Source organism: Capra hircus, chromosome 17 (genome assembly GCF_001704415.2).
Source record: "Capra hircus breed San Clemente chromosome 17, ASM170441v1, whole genome shotgun sequence".
Classification (NCBI taxonomy): domain Eukaryota; kingdom Metazoa; phylum Chordata; class Mammalia; order Artiodactyla; family Bovidae; genus Capra; species Capra hircus.
In genome coordinates, this window is record NC_030824.1 from 58,294,257 (window position 1) to 58,314,442 (window position 20,186).

General features: G+C 43.3%; 1 protein-coding gene across 1 annotated transcript in view; it reads left to right on the plus strand.

Moving 5' to 3' along the window:
* MMAA (methylmalonic aciduria (cobalamin deficiency) cblA type) overlaps nt 2,086-20,186 on the plus strand; it is a 32,297-nt gene continuing 14,196 nt past the window's right edge. Inside the window, exons 1-2 of the mRNA XM_018061579.1 lie at nt 2,086-2,277; nt 17,570-18,073. Of these exons, the coding sequence (XP_017917068.1) occupies nt 17,626-18,073 (448 nt within the window). The 5' untranslated portion in view covers nt 2,086-2,277; nt 17,570-17,625. The remainder of the gene's footprint in view (nt 2,278-17,569; nt 18,074-20,186) is intronic.

Consider the following 20,186-nt stretch of genomic DNA (forward strand, 5'->3'; position numbering starts at 1 on the left):
CTGTCGTGTCTGAATCTTAGCGGCCCCATGGACTGCAGCCTACCAGGCTCCTCTGTCCATGGGATTTTCCAGGCAAGAGTACTGGAGTGGGGTGCCATTGCCTTCTCCATCCCAAATTCTATCATTATGTTATTCAGGAGCTAAGATCTAAAACCAGATTTGGCTGCTTACATGTTCTTTCCATCAGCCCCTCTCCCTTAGCCTTCAGTTCTAGTTTCTGTAATTGACTTTTCTTAGATCTACAATTACTCTGGGATAAAAGTGGCTGTCTTTTAGTCTAAATAAGAATAATAAAGATGATAAGGAAGACAACTCATTTTTTATTGTTCCATATTCAGTAAGAATCAAGAAATAGCAGAGGAAGGTCTAATCCCTCCCACAGGCATGCAATTATGCAAATCATATGCGGGGGCCTGGGATTTCGGCTCCAGACACTAATTGTATTATTATAATTAGGAACCTATTTATGACTATTTTATTCACTGTAATTTGATCCCTGCTGTTGCCTAATGATTGTCTTTACTACATTACAGCAAACATATAGGAGATGCCAGTATTTCTTAAAAGTCCTACACGCTCAGGTTTTACTGTTCTTCCTCGTGATAGTGAAAAGTGAAAGTCACTCAGTCGTATCCGACTCTTTGGGACCCCCATGGAATACAGCCCATGGAATTCTCCAGGCCAGAATACTGGAGTGGGTAGCCTTTCCTTTCTCCAAGGCATCTTTCCAACCTAGGGATCAAACCCAGGTCTTCTGCACTGCGGGCGGATTCTTTACCAACTGAGCCGCAAGGGAAGCTCACTCTTCCTGGTAGCTCAGTGGTAAAGATCCACCTGGCAACGGCAGAAACCAGGAGAAACCAAAGGGACAAACCAGACCAGAAGGCAGAAAACAGGAGCAGTTCCATCTCTGGGCAGCGAAGATCCCCTGGGGAGGGGAATGGCAGCCCACTCCAGCATTCTTGCCCGGGACATCCCATGGACAGAGGAGCCTGACAGGCTACAGTCCACGGGGTTCCAGAGTCCACCACGACTTAGCTACTAAACAATAACAACAACAACGGATCTAACAGGTTTCCAAAAAACTTAGTTACTATTCTGACGCCTAGTGAGGTCGCAAATGGTAACCATGTTCGTTTTCACCCCCATTTTAGGCGAGAGCCTTCCCTCTTCGGGTGACTTTCCGGCGGCGGTGAGCGTGGGTCCTTGGTTTTAGTACAAATTAGGAAATAGTAATCAGTACAAATAGGTAACTTTTAAGAGAAAAAACTGCGAGCCCTTCAGCTGTTACAAACCACGCCATGCTTTAAAAACTCGAGTTGTATTTCAACTGAACACTGAGCATTCACTCCCACAGGTTGGAAATTGTTTGCCGAGTTTTAATTCTCTTAATTTCACCATATTATCAAACAACCCATGTCTCACCTTCCACCCATATAGTTATTTTTTTAATTAGAGGATAACTGCTTTACAATATTGTCTTGGCCTCTGCCATACATCAATATGAATCAGCCATAGGTATATAAATATATAAATACATGACTACACATATATATATGGGGGAACATATGTACACCCATACACTTTTAAGCTTCCAGGAAGCGTTAGGAAAAGGTTGCGGCTGGGACCGCCGCTGATTGCGCGGATCCGGACCGGTCTCGAGCTCCATCTCCCCGGCTTCGCGAAGCGCCGAGGCCGGGACAGAAAGGATTTAACTCTCCGCCTTTGGAGCCGATGTGAACCTACAGGAGGGCAAAAGCTATCCCTAAAGACTGTCAACCGCCCTTCTCTGCTGCACTTCTCAGACAGATGTCCGGCGCCCCGGGGTCGCCCCGCAGACCTCCCCAAGCTCGAGAACGCCGCCAGGCCTTCGGGGTCCCTGGACCGCCGTCACACACCGCAATCCGGCGGCCACGCCCCACGCCGCCGCCCAGCCCCGGGTCGCTCCCGGGGGCCCGGCACCCGGCAGTGGCCGCCGCGCCTGCGCGCGGGAGAGCGCGGGGCGGGGCGAAGCGGCCCGCCGGAAGGGGCGGGGCAGGAGGGCGCTGTACTTTTACGGCCGCGGGCGGGTGAGTACGGGCGGGGGTTGCGCGCCGCGTCGGGATTGGGACCAGGCTCGTGCCTCAGGCCGCCGGGGGCTCAGCTCTGCGTCTGGGGCGCCCCCTGGAGAATTCGGGGAAGGGAGAGGGAGAGGAGACTGTGATTGAGTCCGATGATGATGGGGGTGCGGGAAACGTGTGGACGAGCAAGCGTCGGCAAAATGGATTCACAGGGAAGGTTGGTTGGTTTTCTGCTGAAAAAGGAGATTCTCTGTGAACAGCGTGTTACATTTTTCATTATTTTGGACAAGCTTGTGATTTTACCGTTGTGCCGCAGTAACACAGTTTTCATAAAGTGGCTCGTAGTTTGCCGCTGGCAAATGGTTAACCAGACGGTGGCCTGTAAAAAGGCACTGCAGTTCAGTGTAGCAGCTACCCAAGAGGGAGGTTAAACCTCGTCTTTAACGGAATAAAAATCAGTAAATAAAAATAGGGCTTAGACTGGAAGTCACAGAGACAGCATCAAGGTTCGGTGAAATGCTGTGCTGGGCGTGGGCTAGGTCTCTTCCAGCAGACATACTGTGTTAAGTAATTCGTGTTTATCATTATGAAAGATAAATACAAATTGTTACTTTGAAAGACAGTCTAAGCCAAAATGGCATGAAAAATTTTAATTACCTTGAGAGTTGTGCCCTAATATACTTTGGAAAACAAACACTACTATAGCTTTTCCAAATTGGTAGAAAACCAGGAGTTTCCCAAAAGCCTGTGTACATTTCTACTTGTTTGGGGGTCTAGTACTCTTGCCTGGAAAATCCCGTGGACGGAGGAGCCTGGTGGGCTGAGGTCCATGGGGTCGCAAAGAGTCGGACAAGACTGAGCGACTTCACTTTCACTTTTCACTTTCATGCATTGGAGAAGGAAATGGCAACCCACTCCAGTGTTCTTGCCTGGAGAATCCCAGGAACGGGGGAGCCTGGTGGGCTGCTGTCTATGGGGTCGTACTGAGTCGGAGACGACTGAAGCGGCTTAAGCAGCAGCAGCAATGTCCAGAATATTCTTTTGTATAGTGAAAACCCATATCGTTTTGTGTTAGAAGTAATGAAAACCAGGACAGTTCAGTTCCTTTAAGGGTTGTATTCTATTAGAGCCAAAAAAAAACCCATAAAAACTTGCGTAAGAAATGTAAGTTACGGTTTGAGATATTTGAAGACGTCTAAAAACCTATATTTGGCATGGAAAGAGCTGGTGACTGCTGGAAACATGTGCCCCTCCACTGATTGTTGCCATGTGGGAATGTGGGTCCCTCATGCACAGATCTGACTTTCCCCATCACAGGCCAAAAATCTCTATCTTTGTAATATTTCTTGATTTTTATTGTTATTGGCAACCAATCCTTTATGCACTCACATAGCCTCTATGGGCCAGGAACAGCCAGTTTGTGACACCTGCAGATTATCACCTGAGTACTCAGAAATAATTGGAATTAAGAGAGGAAAAAGTTCCTGGAAACTGTGTCAGGAAGGGATTTAAGAAAACGGTGGGATTTAAGCTGGGTTGGAAAGGAGCGGTGTCATGGAGGAGAAAAATATAACCAGTGACGACTTCCCTGTTGGTCTAGTGGCTAGGACTCTGCATTGCCAATGTAGGGGTCCCTGCGTTCAGTCCCTTGGTAGGGGAACTAAGATCTCACAACTAAAGATTCTGCATGCTGCAGAATAAATGTGAAGCAGCTAAGTAAATAAATATTTAAAGAAAGAAAAGAGAATGTAACCAGTGAGTAAAATCCCAGTTGGAAAGTGAATAGTAGGTTTGGAAGATCGTAAGTAAACTCTCCTTAAGAGAAGTCTGAGAAGGCAAGTACGGTAAATGGAGGAAAACTGGTTTGGGAGACCCTTGAAAATACTAGACTAGAGTGTATCCTTAGGCACTGGTTCTCAAATTTGAGCTTACGTCATAATCACCTGGCAGGTTTGTGAGATAGTGGCAAGCATGGCCCCCACCTCCAGAGTTCTTGCTTCAGAAGTTCTGGGGTGGGGCTTGAGAATTTCCCTCTTATCCATTCTCAGTTGCTGGAGTTGCTGTTGGTCTGGGGACCACACTGAGAACTACTGTCCTAGCATGGGGGAAACTATTGGAGGAATTTGAGGTGGATTAGTAAGGAGATCACATTCATGGTTCAGTATAAGTCTTGCTGTGTCGTCCGAGATGGAGGATTGGGGAAGGGAGGAAAAAGAAGAAAAGGTTCCTTACAGTTGGTTAACACCTGTTGGTGCCAGGCCCCCTCATGCACACAATTTCATTTCATAGTCTGACTCTGATGTGTAAGTCTTAATATTTTCACATGGAGAGTAGTAGAGATTGCCCAGGTCCTATAGCTCTGAGATTATCAGAGCCCCTTAAGACTAGCTCAGATTTGAACTAGGGTAGTAGCAGTGGAAATGAATCAAAACGTTGGCTGGTGATAGAATTTAGAAAAATCGAGACTCGCCCAGAAGACTGAAACCTTGAAGTAGAAGTTGGGAAATCAGTCCTAACTGGAGGAGTGATCAAAGGTAAGGCGGACAGAGAACTTTAGAATATTCCCTGCATGACCTCAGCGCATGTTCTCTCTCACTCTTCTGTAACAATGACCTAGGTAAAAGTTGCTTATTTAAAAAGCCATTCTGTTCTACCCAGATTTTCTGAAAATTATTTGAAAAGGAGGAAGTAAAGTCTCCAATGAGGGTGGTGGTGGTGATTTATTCACTAAGCCGGGTCCAACTTGCGACCCCACGGACTGAGCCCTCCAGGCTCCTCTGTCCATGGAATTCTCGAGGCAAGAGTGCTGGAGTGGGTTGCCCACTTCTTTCTCCAGGAGATCTTCTCAACCCAGGGATCGAACCTAGGTCTCCTGCATGGGGGTGGTGGGAGATGGTAAAGAGATGGATGGCATCGGGCAGCCTAGCTTCACATCAAAGGTAATTAGCATGGAGAAATGGAAACACATGGTGTAACACCACTTTGCCTGTATGAACTGTTGTGCTGCAGACGCTGACCTAATGTATTGATTTTGGAAATCCTCTCTGCTGTTTCTTGCCAGAGTAGTTATTGAAATTAAGAATATTCATTGGATCAATTTCAAGACAAATACTCCAAGTCAGACTGGCTGCTGCCGAACAAATTTTTAATGAAGGAAAACATCCATATATTGAAATCAGACTTTAAGAAGGAAGTCCTAAAAATATACAGTGAAATCTAGAAAAATGTAAGTTTTCAAACATCAGTCAACTAAGTAATCAACATAATGGAGTTATACATACGAAATTATAGCATTCATTCATTTATTCCGTGACTGATAAACTATGTCGTGGATCCAGTGATAACTCAGTCTAGGAAGACTGACACTCTTTAAAAAATGGTCACAAAATGATGTGATCAGCATTGTAATGCTGATTTCAAGAGTTAGAAATGGTGACTGAAGGAGTGTAGAAAGGAGGCCACAGAAATGTTTTTAGAGGAGACCCTTTTAAGTTGATCTTCAAGGCTGAGGAGGAATTTGCGAGGTGATTAAGGCATTCTAAGACGAGACATCAAGAACAATGGCCACGATGTATAAAAGACTGAGTTTTTCTGGGACCTTCGTGCAGATCAGGATAGTTATAGCAATATGATAAGAGTGGAGGAGGGGGATGAATTCACTTGGACAGGTGGATAAGAGCACTCATAAAGAATATGAAACTTATGTAATGACTGTCCTGGCTGGATTATAAACTTCATGTTAGGAACCATGTTGGACCCGTATACTAATGAATGCTAAGGCCTTAACAGAGCTCCTAGGATAGCAACGGAGCTCCGTAGACTCTCAGTAAATAGTTGCTCAGTGAATGAATGGCTAAATCATAGGGGAAACAAAATTTAACAAATGATACACAAGGAACTTTTAAAGTATTTTAAGCATTTTAAAGTATTTTAAGGGGAGTAATATAGTCAGTTTTACATTTTATGAGGATAAGTGGTGGTATGGAAGATGAATTAATAATGGCCATAGTTAGCAGTCAGTCTAATGAGTGTGGGGTGGTATCTCATTGTAGTTTTAAATTGCATTGTCTTTATGATTGATGATGGTGAATTTCTTTTCATGTGCTTATTGATCATTTGTGCATCTTCTTGGAGAGCTGCCTCTTCAAGCCCTTGGCACATTTTTGATTTGGGTTGTTTCTGTTGTTGAGTGTCAGAAGTTCTTTATATATTCTGGATATGAATCTCATGTCGGGTATATGATTTGCAACTATTTTCTCCCATCCTGTTAGTTGCTTTTTTACTCTGTTGTCATTGTCTTTTGATGCACAAATTTTTTAAATTTCCATAAAGACGAATTTGTTAAAAATACTGGCCATAGCAATGGCTATAATAGGTTGTGCCCATTGGTAGATTACAATCTTTATCTTAAGAAAAACTTGAAAAGTATTAGCATATAGCACATGTAATAGGGATAAAGAATGTTTCGTGAAGCTTGTTTCAGGTATATGTCTGTGTATTGAGTGGTGTAAGTGTGTTTCTTTCTATGAACTTCTGTCAGAGTTTGAAAGCCATTATACTAGAGAAATCTGGGTGTGATGGTAAGAGAATGGAATGGATGTAAAAGATACTTAGAGGAAAACAAGTGTGAAACCACGCACCTTACAATTCTGCTGTCCATATGAACCCTCTTGCAGGAGAGGGGATGTACTTACCCAACCTCTTTCAGTATTTTTGCCTACTTGGTGCTTTCATTATATATTAATAAGTAGACTTTCTGGGGGAATATTGGTGCTTTGAGGTATCTTACTGAGTGTTGTAAGTGCTACAAAATTTCTTTTTATTTTCCTGCTCAGTGTAAAATTGTAGGATGAAACCATACTCTTAGGAATTGTGAAACTTCGTTGTAACAGTTTGATTATTGGCCAGCTTCTTTGATTTCTTTCCCTAAGAAAGCAGGAAAGGGTGCTTAGATACATGAGCAGGTGGGAAGTCCTTCTCCCTGTTGTTGCTTAGTTGCTAAGTCGTGTCGGACTGTTCTGCAGCCCCATGGACTGTAGCCTGCCAGGCTTCTCTGTCCACGGGATTTCCCAGGCAAGAATACTGGAGTGGGTTGCCATTGCCTCTTCAGTGGATCTTCCCGGACCAGGATTGAACCCAGGTCTCCTGCATTGGCAGGCAGGTTCTTTATCACTGAGCCACCTGGGCCTGCATGATTTTGCCACTCCAGTAGACTTAGTCTATTCTGTCTGTGACAGGTACATACAGGCAGAAAGGTGCTCATAGAAGGCTGAGTCATATTGGCGCTTTTTAAAAACTGTGAGCAAGAGCCTTTGTTGTGATTTATTTATGTATTATTATTTTTCGATTGCACTTCCTCTTCATCGCCGCGTGTGGGCTTTTTCTAGCTGCAGTGAACAGGGGCTGCTCTTCATTGTGGTGCACAGGTCTTGCGGTGGCTTCCTGTTGCAGAGCACAGACTCTGTGGCTTGCAGGCTTTGGCAGTAAGCGCACACGGGCTGTATTGTTCCAAGGCATGTGGAATCTTTCGGACTAGGGATCGTTGAACCCATGTCCCTTGTATTGGCAGGCGGATTCTTAACCACTGGACCAATATAGAGGGAACTCCTCTGTGCTGGCGTTTAAAAAGTTTACGGACTTCTTTAAAATCCTGTTGGTTTTGTGAAATTAATGGGTTTAAGTATATTTTGCATTTAGTTGTCAAGTGGAATTATTCTGTGTAGAACAAGAAAACATTAAAAATTTTAGAAATTGGGTCTGTTCTTTCACCTAATACATTATTAGGATCTCCTACTGATAAGGTTTGCACAGAAAATGTAAATTAAGTTTTCCTTTTGGCCTAAGCCAAAGAGAGAGAAAGGAACAACACAAACAGCCTGTGCCATAACCAAATATGATTATTTGATGTTCCCTTAATGCGACATGGCGCCACTCCTCTTTCTATACAACAATCTGCTGCTGCTGCTGCTAAGTCGCTTCAGTCATGTCTGACTCTGTGCGACCCCATAGGCGGCAGCCCACCAGGCTCCCCTGTCCCTGGGATTCTCCAGGCAAGAACACTGGAGTGGGTTGCCATTTCCTTCTCCAATGCATGAAAGTGAAAAGTGAAAGTGAAGTTGCTCAGTCATGTCCGACCCCTCACGACCCCATGGACTGCAGCCCACCAGGCTCCTCCGTCCATGGCATTTTCCAGGCAAGAGTACTGGAGTGGGGTGCCACTGTGCCTTCTCTGATGCAAGAATCTAGATACTGTATAGATCTGGCTCAATGAAATCTGCAGTTTCCCCAGATTCTGCCACTGGTTGTTAGGCGTTGGTCAGTCAGCCTCGCCTTACGAGCCTCACCTGTGAAATGGACTTTCGTCTGCTGTTCTGAGGCTTAGCTGAGGGAATGCCTGCTCAATAGCTCACACATTATCAACATTGAGTAAAAGGTAGCAGCTGCTGCTCTGCCTTTCAGAAGGTCCAGAGGGTTTGGAAGCACCAAGAAAATCAGCCCTCAGGGAGAGATTTGAAAGTATAAAATTCTGGAATTATATACATGTGGATAGCTTTCTAGTTTTGGCAAAGAATGAATGACCTAAAATGTTATCCTCTTCCTGGCTCTTTCTTTTCATTTAAAGACCTTTTCAGATTTCTGTTGGCATGAAAGGACAGGGAACTTTACAATCCCAAATTGTTATAAATCCTACAATATAAGCCATAAGCTTGTCAGATAGCTGGCATGGATTTTCTGAGGAAAACTACAAATAAATTGTTGTAAGAAATCACTATTCTAAATGTTACAGCAAAATCTATATTCTACTGATATTTATTGTTGTTGTTCAGTCACAAGTTTGTGTCCGACTCTTTGCCACCCTGTGAACATCAGGCTTCTCTGACTTTCCGTGTCCTTCACTGTCTCCTGGCGTTTGTTCAAACTCATGTCCACTGAGTCAGTGATGCCATCCAACCATGTCATCCTCTGGTGCCCCCTTCTCCTGCCTTCAATCTTTCCTGGCATCAGAGTCATAGTGAGTGGAATCTTGGCATCAGGTGGCCAAGAATTGGAGCTTCAGCTTCAGCACCAATCCTTCCAACGAATATTCAGGGTTGATTTCCTTTAAAATTGACTGGTTTGATCTCCTTGCAGTCCAAGAGACTCTCAAGAGTCTTTTCTAGCATCACAGTTCAAAATCATTAATTCTTTGATGCTCAGCCCCTTTAATGGTCCAACTCTCACATCCATACACAACTACTGGAAAAACCATAGCCTTGATTAGACGGACTTTTGTCAGCAAAGTGATGTCTCTGCTTTTTAATACCCTGTCTAGGTTTGTCTAGCTTTTCTTCCAAGGAGCAAGTGTCTTTTAATTTCATGGCTGCAGTCACCATCCACAGTGATTTTGGAGCCCAAGAAAATTAAATCTGTCACTGTTCGCATTGTTTCCCCATCTAATTGCCATAAAGTGATGGGACCAGATGCCATGATCTTAGTTTTTTGAATGTTGAGTTTTAAGTCAGCTTTTTCACTCTCCTCTCTCACCTTTTTCAAGAGGCTCTTTATTTCCTTTTCACTTTCTGCCATTAGAGTGTTGTTATCTGCATTTCTAAGGTTGTTGATACTTTTCCCAACAATCTTGATTCCAGTTTTGATTCATCCAGTCCAGCATTTAGCATGATATACTCTGCATAGAAGGGGCTCAGTTGGTAAAGAATCTGCCTGAAGTGCAGGAGACTTGGGTTCCGTTCCTAGGTTGGGAAGATCCCCTGGAGAAGGAAATGGCAACCCATTCCACTATACTTGCCTGGAGCGTCCCATGGATAGAGGAGCCTGGCAGGCTACAGTCCCTGGAGTCACAAGAGTCGGACACAACTTAAAGATTAAACCACCACCGCCACCACTCTGCATAGAATTTAAATAAGCACAGTGACAATATACAGCCTTGACGTACTCCTTTCCCAATTTTGAACCAGTCCATTGTTCCATGTCCGGTTCTAACTGTTGCTTCTTGACCTGCATACAGGTTTCTCAGGAGGCAGTTAAGATGGTCTGGTATTCCCGTCTCTTTAAGAATTTTCCACAGTTTGTTGTGATCCTCACAGTCAGAGGCATTAGCTTATTCATGAAGCAGAAGTAGACGTTTTTCTGGAATCCCCTTGTTCTTTCTATGATCAATGGATGTTGGTGCAAGATAAAACCTGTACCTCATCCTTAAGTGTTCTCTTTCTCTCCCATCCATATCTCATATATTGCCAGCTCCTCCAGAATTCATCCAGCATCTAACTCCAGCCTACCTGGTCGAGGTCACTGTTAGCTCATCTGCATTTTTGCAGTAGTTTCTTAGCTGCTCTTTTCCTTTCTGTTCTTGCATCAGATCTGAAGGGAAGTCAAATTGGGTTCTCCTCTGTCCCTTGACCTCCCCTCTCACTCAGAGTCGAATTCCTTCCAGTCATCTTTAAGGCCCTATATCTGACCCCCTCTCTGGCCTTCTCCCTTACACTCATTCACCTGCAGCCACACTGACCTTCTCATTCATAGCTTGTTGTCTGTTTCCCTTACTTGGATGTTAGCCTCATGGGGGCAAGAACTATTGTTCTGTTAGATCACTGTTGCATCCCCAGTGCTAAACTACTTTGTTGAATGAATGCTTTATGATCTTGTTTCTCTCTCTCTTTCTCTTTGTATTACTTTCCTGTTTTTGAAGAGCATAGCTCTGTTGGGTAAGAGATTGTCATGGTAAGAACTAATTAAAGAATTAATTTAAAAAATTTTTTAATTAAGTTAATTAAATATTTTAAATGTAACTTGTTCTTTGGCTCCTCCTAATGATGCCCCATCACTGTACACTGAAAATGCTTCTTACCACTTTGGGAGGCACAGAGTTACTAATATCTATTTCCCAAGGTAGCTCCTTTATTCTAAAACAATATATGGAGAAGAAAATGCCACAGAGAGTCAAAAACCTGGGTTTGAGTCCACCGGCTATGACTGTAGTCAGCTAACTCACTCTTAGTTTCTCTTATTAAATGAGAATAACTATCCAGTTGTCCTCATGGAATTATCTGGGAGAATAAAGTGAAATAAAGTATTCGAAATAGTTCATACACTCTTGAGTGACAGGCAGGTGGGAAATGAAATAAGATCAGATTAGCATTCTTTAAATAATTGCAGTATGTCAGACTCCATGGCAAACTTTGAGGATCCTAACATGGAAAATCAGTTCAGTCGCTCAGTCGTGTCCGACTCTTTGCGACCACATGGACCACAGCATGCCAGGCCTCCCTGTCCATCACCAACTCCCGGAGTTTACACAGACTCATGTCCATTGAGTTGGTGATGCCATCCAACCATCTCGTCCTCTATCATCCTTTTCTCTTCTTGCCTTCAATCTTTCTCAGCAAAATGAATCAGTTCTTCACATCAGGTGGCCAAGAATTGGAGTTTCAGCTTCGACATCAGTCCTTCCAATGAATATTCAGGACTGATTTCCTTTAGGATGGACTGATTGGATCTCCTTGCAGTCCAAGGGACTCTCAAGAGTCTTCTCCAATACCGCAGTTCAAAAGCATCAATTCTTCGGCTCTCAGCTTTCTTTATACTCCAACTCTCACGTCCATCCATGACCACTGGAAAAACCAAAGCTTTGACTAGACAGACCTTTGTTGGAAAAGTAATGTCTCTGCTTTTTAATATGCTATCTAGGTTGGTCATATCTTTTCTTCCAAGGAGCAAACATTTTTTAATTTCATGGCTGCAGTCACCATCCACAGTGATTTTGGAGCCCCCCAAAAATAAAGTCTGTCACTGTTAACATTGTTTCCCCAGCTATTTGCCATGAAGTGATGGGACCAGCTGCCATGATCTTAGTTTTCTGAATGTTGAGGTTTAAGCCAACTTTTTCACTCCCCTCTTTCACTTTCATCAAGAGGCTTTTGAGTTCCTCTTTACTTTCTGCCATAAGGGTGGTGTCATCTGCATATCTGAGGTGATTGATATTTCTCCTGGCAATCTTGATTCCAGCTTGTGCTTCTTCCAGCACAGCGTTTCTCATGATGTACTCTGCATATAAGCTAAATAAGCATGGTGACAATATACAGCCTTGACATACTCCTTTTCCTATTTGGAACCAGTCTGTTGTTCCATGTCCAGTTCTAACTGTTGCTTCCTGACCTGCATGTAGGTTTCTCAAGAGGCAGGTCAGGTGGTCTGGTATGCCCATCTCTTTCAGAATTTTCCACAGTTTATTGTGATCCACACAGTCAAAGGCTTTGGCATAGTCAATAAAGCAGAAATAGATGTTTTTCCGGAACTCTCTTGCTTTTTCCATGATCCAGCGGATGTTGGCAATTTGATCTCTGGTTCCTCAGCCTTTTCTAAAACTAGCTTGAACGTCTGGAAGTTCACGGTTCACGTAATGCTGAAGCCTGGCTTGGAGAATTTTGAGCATTACTTTACTAGCATGTGAGATGAGTGCAATTGTGCGGTAGCTTGAGCATTCTTTGGCATTGCCTTTCTTTGGGATTGGAATGAAAACTGATCTTTTCCAGTCCTGTGGCCACTGCTGAGTTTTCCAAATTTGCTGGCATATTGAGTGCAGCACTTTCACAGCATCATCTTTCAGGATTGGAAACAGCTCCACTGGAATTCCATCACCTCCACTAGCTTTGTTCGTAGTGATGCTTTCTAAGGCCCACTTGACTTCACATTGCAGGATGTCTGGCTCTAGGTGAGTGATCACACCATCGTGATTATCTTGGTCATGAAGATCTTTTTTGTACAGTTCTTCTGTGTATTCTTGCCACCTCTTCTTAATATCTTCTGCTTCTGTTAGGTCCATACCATTTCTGTCCTTTATCGAGCCCATCTTTGCATGAAATGTTCCCTTGGTATCTCTAATTTTCTTGAAGAGATCTCTAGTCTTTCCTATTCTGTTGTTTTCCTCTATTTCTTTGCACTGATCACTGAGGAAGGCTTTCTTATCTCTCCTTGCTATTCTTTGGAACTCTGCATTCAGATGCTTATGTCTTTCCTTTTCTCCTTTGCTTTTTGCTTTTCTTCTTTTCACAGCTATTTGTAAGGCCTCCCCAGACAGCTATTTTGCTTTTTTGCATTTCTTTTCCGTGAGGATGGTCTTCATCCCTGTCTCCTGTACAGTGTCACGAACCTCATTCCATAGTTCATCAGGCACTCTGTCTATCAGATCTAGTCCCTAAAATCTATTTCTCTCTTCCACTGTATAATCATAGGGATTTGATTTAGGTCATCCCTGAATGGTCTAGTGGTTTTCCCTACTTTCTTCAATTTAAGTCTGAATTTAGCAATAAGGAGTTCATGATCTGAACTACAGTCAGCTCCCAGTTTTGTTTTTGCTGTCTGTATAGAGCTTCTCCATCTTTGGCTGCAAAGAATATAATCAGTCTGATTTCGGTGTTGACCATCTGGTGATGTCCATGTGTAGAGTCTTCTCTTGTGTTGTTGGAAGAGGGTGTTTGCATTCTCTTGGCAAAACTCTATTAGCCTTTGCCCTGCTTCATTCTGTATTCCAAGGCCAAATTTGCCTGTTACTCCAGGTGTTTCTTGACTTCCTACTTTTGCATTCCAGTCCCCTATAATGAAAAGGACATCTTTTTTGGGTGTTAGTTCTAAAAGGTCTTGTAGGTCTTCATAGAACCATTCAACTTCAGCTTCTTCAGTGTTACTGGTTGGGGCATAGGCTTGGATCACTGTGATGTTGAATGGTTTGCCTTGGAAATGAACAGAGATCATTGATTTTTGAGATTGCATCCAAGTACTGCATTTCGGACTCTTCTGTTGACCATGATGGCTACTCCATTTCTTCTGAGGGATTCCTGCCCACACTAATAGATATAATGGTCATCTGAGTTAAATTCACCCATTCCAGTCCATTTTAGTTCGCTGATTCCTAGAATGTTGACGTTCACTCTTGCCATCTCCTGTTTGACCACTTCCAGTTTGCCTTGATTCATGGACCTAACATTCCAGGTTCCTATGCAGTATTGCTCTTTACAGCATTGGACCTTACTTCTATCACCAGTCTCGTCCACAACTGGCTATTGTTTTTGCTTTGGCTCCATCCCTTCATTCTTTCTGGAGTTATTTCTCCACTGATCTCCTGTAGCTTATTGGGCACCTACTGACCTGGAGAGTTCCTTTTTCAGTATCCTATCATTTTGCCTTTTCATACTGTTCATGGGGTTCTCAAGGCAAGAATACTGAAGTGGTTTGCCATTCCCTTCTCCAGTGGACCACATTGTGTCAGACCTCTCCACCATGACCCGCCCATCTTGGGTGGCCCCACACGGCATGGCTTAGGTTCATTGAGTTAGACAAGGCTGTGGTCCATGTGATTAGATTGAGTAGTTTTCTGTGATTATGGTTTCAGTGTGGCTGCCCTCTGATGGCCTCTTGCAACAACTACCATCTTACTTGGGTTTCTCTTACCTTGGATGTGGGGTAACTCTTCATGGCTGCTCCAGCAAAGTGCAGGCACTGCTCCTTACCTTGGATAAGGTTGCCCCTCCTGACCTTGAATGTGGAGTAGCTCCTCTTGGCCCTCCTGCGCCCGGGCAGCACTAGTTCCATATATTGGGTTGGCCAGGAAGGTCATTCATGTGTTCCTGTAACAGCCTGAAAAACCCAAACAAACTTTTTGGCCAACCCAATACATATGCCCAGTGTGTCTGCTTCTTTGAGTTCCTCAGTCGTCTCTGATGTGGTAGAGACCAAGCCCAGCCTCTGTATAAGTACGTCCTCAGCCTGGAAGGCCTGCCTCATCCTTCTGCAGCTTTATTTAACCTTTCACACCCAGCCCCGGCATTGACTCTTCGGTGACTTTGAACCTTCTCCTGCCCCAGGAAAGTTCTTTTCCATGACCTTGTCTGTTCTCACAGTGCATTGCTCTTTCTCTGAACACAGTGTTTGAAGTACTATGAGCTGTTGAAGTGCTGGGTTTAGACCATTTAGGGTAAGATAATGAGGCAGTCCACCAAAGGAGGTGTAGTGGAGTGAATGTTGGTCTCCAAAATGATTTGTCCATGTCCTAATCTCTGGAACTGGAGAATGTGATTCTCTTTGGAAAAAGGATCTTTGCAGATATAATTAAGTTGAAGACCTTGGGTTGAGACCATCTTGGATTATCTGAATGGGCCCAATTCAGTGACAAATACCCACACAGAAGAGAGACACAAAGAGTAGGCCATGTGAAGAAGGAGGCAGATATTGGAGTCTTTTAACTATGAGCTGAGGAGCCCCTGATGCCCCAGGAAGCTGGGAGGAGCAGGGAAGAGTCTCCGTCTAGAGCCTTCAGAGGGAGCGATGTCCTCCTAGCATTTTGGTCTCCGACTTCCCACCTCCAGAACCATGAGATGATAGGTTTCTGTGGGTTTAATCCACTGAGTTTACAGTAACTTGTTGCAGCAGCCTTCGGGTGCTAATATAGAAGTTTATAGTTCGGTGACTGGAGCATAATAAAATATCATTGTCACCACCATCGAAAACATTATCATCACTGTTATTCTTGTAACCTGGCATGGGGCGTGGACGGTAGTACTGCTCAGAAAATCGCCTTGCCTGTGCATGTCCAGTTTGCTGGTAGTGATAGTGGTGTGGATGAGAAGTGTGTTTAACGTCTCGAAGAGAGCTTCCAAAAGAGAGTCCCTCTTAACTGTTTTTGTTTTAAATGTCTCTTTGTGTATTTCTTCACAAATTACCCTTTGTGAAGGGTAGTAGTGGATGTTTTGAACTTTTGGATACATTTTTACACATTTTAAATTAAATTGTACTTTTAGAATAAGACTAATAGAAAAATGATGAGCAGTTCTAGTTCTAACGATAAAAAAATCTTAAAATGTTTCTTTTTTTCTCCTAATAAAACTGTTATTTAGTTAAAATTAATATTCTGCTGGCCTTGGAATATAATTTAGAGAGGTACTTTAGGGCAATAAAGTAATTTATTTCATTTTGCTACATGGTACTTGAAAACCAAAAATTTCAAATACTCATGAATGCAGACTTAAGTATTATATGTCATTTGCCTGACATAATTTTTACTAAAGTTTTATAAGTTGGCATCTCAAGAATAAAAGCTAATTAAGTTTATTAAGCTAATGAAGTGTATTAAGCTCTTACTCTGTGCTAGGCACTGTCCCCAGCTGTCTGTATGAATTAACTCGTTTTGTTCTCACAGCTTTCCTAGTCCTTGATCTGTTCTCTTAACTCGAGAGGAAGCTGAGGCACACTGGTTAAGTGGCTTGCCCAAGGTCGTTGTTGCTTAAGTGGCAGAGATGCCGAGTGGCCGTGGCCCATAACCTCTGCACTCTCCTGACTCTCAGTGGACCCTGTGAGCCTTCATTGTCTAATACAGTCTGAAGCAGAATATCAGTACATCTAAATAAAACACCCTGTCCGGTTCCATAGTTGTTCAGACTTTAGTGTGCTTACCCACAGAGATTCTAATTCTTGGGGCTGGGGTATGTAGTTTTCATGAGCACCCAAGTGGTTCTTTCCATACTTTGAGCATCCCCACAGTGGATCGGGTTCCAGAAAGCCCTCAGTTCATTTCCCGCAAAGGCTTGTGGCGGTGGTTGTGGTGGTCTGTGTGGAATGTCAGACCATCCCTGGCGTCTGTCTGTGTTCCAGGTGAGTCTGTTGAATGCGTGCTGTGCTGCACTCTGTCGCTCAGTTGTGTCCCACTCCTTGCGACCCCATGGACTGTGGCCCACCAGGCTTCCCTGGCCATGGGATTCTCCAGGCACAAGCACTGGAGTGGGCTGCCATGCCCTCCTCCAGGGGATCTTCCCACCCCAGCGACTGAATCCACATCTCCTGCATTGCAGGTGGATCCTTCATCATCTCAGCCACCGGGGAAGCCTCAGTACTGGAGTGGGTAGCCTATCCCTTCTCCAGGGGATCTTCCCAACCCAAGAATCGAACCAGGGTCTCCTGCATTGCAGGTGGATTCTTTACCAGCTGCGCTACCAGGGAAGCCCGTTGAATATGTACATGGATCTAAACTTATACCTCAACGCCTGTATTGCTAGGCACTTTGCTTTTGGGGAGATGAATAAAAAGGGGATATTTTTTTTAACCTATTGAATGAGTTTCAAAATAAGGTATATTCAATCTGAGGAAATTGTTACGATAAATAAAAGGCTTGCAGACAGAAGAAAATAACCATTATATAAAGTTTCTATCCTAATAGGTTGTGGGTTTTTGGGGGAGAGGGGATCAGTTTGGTTTTTGTTTAAAAGAAAAGTTTAATGTGCTGTGCACTTCACAGCAGAGCAACAGTTTCATGGTTTGGGTGACTCTGAATATTAACTCTGGACAAGGTGGGAGTCTTCACTCTTTAAGTTTGGAAAGAAACTTTTATGCCTTTGTACTATCAAAATCCGTGATTCTGTGTGTTTTGGAATCTAGGGAGGACACTAAGCTTGCCACTTCACCACTTTAATATCTTAGTTGGATGTTGAACTGGTGAAATACGTTTTTTTTTCCCCCTCTCTTAGGGAGTCACAAATCACATTGAACCAAAAACCGTCCAGCGTTTTCTTCAATTACAAGCATGATGAATATCCCCATGCTGCTCCAGCGTCCTCACCAGCACTTCCTAAAAGGCCTTTTGAGAACACCTTTCCGACGTTACCGCTTCATCTTTCACCCAAGTCCTCACCTCGGATCTGGAATCCCGTGTGCTCAGCTGCTCAGTTCTCCTGGACTCCATTGGGCAAAGTGGATGCTGCCATCGAATGGTTTAACAAGAAAATTATGTTTGCAGACAACCTTAGAGGAACACACAGAAGGCCTTTCTGATAAAGAACAAAGACTTGTGGATAAGCTCTATGCTGGTTTAATCCAAGGCCAAAGAGCCTGTTTAGCGGAGGCCATAACTCTTATAGAATCAACACACAGCAGGAAAAAGGAGTTAGCTCAGGTGCTTCTTCAGAAAGTATTAGCCCACAACAGAGAACAAGAAAAATTAAATAAAGGAAAACCACTAGCATTTCGAGTGGGTCAGTCTTTTTTTTTTTTTTTTTCCAGTACATATTTTTCAAAATTCTCTTCTTTTAAAATAAGTCTAAATAGCTTATGATTTAAAGGGGATTTTTTTTTTTCCTTGCAGAAGTTTGGAATGACTTTTAGAGGCCTTTTCTTTGCAAACATTAGTCTTGTTATATTGGTGTGGAGGGAAAATGCCATGGCCATTTGAACCAAGGCTCTGTATTTTAAGAGAATAATATGAGATTTCTATTTTGGCAGAGACCTTGCTATGGATTTCCCTAGTGGCTCAGATGGTAAAGCATCTGCCTCCAATGTGGGAGACCCAGGTTCAGTCCCTGGGTTGGGAAGATTCCCTGGAGAAGGGAATGGGAACCCACTCCAGTATCGTTGCCTGGAGAAATCCATGGACAGAGGAGCCTGGCGGGCTATGGTCCGTGGGGTCTCAAGAGTTGGACGTGGCTGAGCGACTAACACTTCCTTTGCTGTGGCTTCTAGAGTAGAAACAGGTGTAGGAAGAAGTGTCCACTGGTTTCGTCCCTTCTCTCAGCAGGATTTCCGCTTAATAGTCTAAAGTGAATTCCTTGTGGTTGGGATTATATCAACCATAATTGTCCTTATCACATTTCAAAATTATGCTTCTTAGGTGTTTCATTAGTCTTTCTCCAGGCCAGTTTCACTTCTGTCAGATACTTTTTTATTAAGAGTTTCGGAAATGGCTCTAAGCATAGTCATCTCAATACCCAAATGTATTTTAAAGGTGACTCCATGTTCATATACTGTCTAAAATGTTCACTTGATCTCGTGAACAGTTGACCTGTTTCTGTAATTGCAAATAAGCTTGTTATATTTTCAAAATCCTGGAGTCTAGAACAATGTAGATGTGCTTGACCAGAAGGAATTAAGCAGGTCAGTTTTGGGTAGGATGCGTGCTTTTCATGATGGCAGACTTAAGTGATTCCAACCAACCCTCCCACTTAAAACAAGTAGAAGTGGTGGACAAAGTGCAGGACGTTTTTGAGGAGTGAGTAAATACACTTAAAAATGGATTGGCATTACATTATACTCATATCTCAGTTTATTTGCAGTATAGAGCCTAAAACCTAGATTTTGGGGGTAATGGTGCCAGAATACTTTAAAGATAATTTCAAAAAGAGCTCACCAACTGCTGTTTGTACTAGTCCACATTTTTCCTACATCTTATTCTTCTGCCCTCACTGAGAGGTGTCTCTTTTTGAAGGTACTACACTGGATGTTAATAATCATTATGTATTGTAGACAGATAAAATAGCAAACTCCCATAGAGAAATTCCAGTTATGATCAAGTGTTTACTTATTGGCTGTAGAGAATCTTTGAAGAGAAAATGTCTAGAAATACCTAGAGTTAATGAGCAACTCACACCTAACTGTTGTTGTTCAGTTGCTCAGTCATGTCTGACTCTTTGCAACCCCATGGACTGTAGCACGCCAGGCTTCTCCATCCTTCACCGTCTCCTGGAGTCTGCTCAAACTCACGTCCATTGGATCGGTCATGCCATCCAACCATCTCATCCTCTGTCACCCCTTTCTCCTCCTGCCACAACCTTTCCCAGTATCAGGGTCTTTTCTGATGAGTTGGCCCTTTGCATCAGGTGGCCAGAGTATTGGAACTTCAGCTTCAGCATCAGTCCTTCCAATGAGTATTCAGGGTTGGTTTCCCTTAGGATTGACTGGTTTGATCTCCTTGCTCTCTGAGGGACCCTCAAGAGTCTTCTCCAGCACCACAGTTCAAAAGCATCAATTCTTCTATCTGGACCTTTGTTGGCAAAGTAATGTCTCTGCTTTTTAATATGCTGTCTAGGCTTGTTACAGCTTTTCTTCCAAGGAACAAGCATCTTTTAATTTCATGGAAATTTACAGCACTCTTCTGGTTCTTCCTTCTTGATCTTATGAGGCCAGATAAACCTGGGTCTTTGTTGCAGTTGTTTTATCACCAACATAAATTAAAGCAACAAATGTTTATTCAGTACCCATTAAGACAGAGACCTGCCCTCAAAATTATGGTATGGAGCCAAGCATACCATATGCCATGCATACTTTTGAGTGTAGTTACAATTAAGTCCTTATGTTTTATAGTTTTTATTGAAC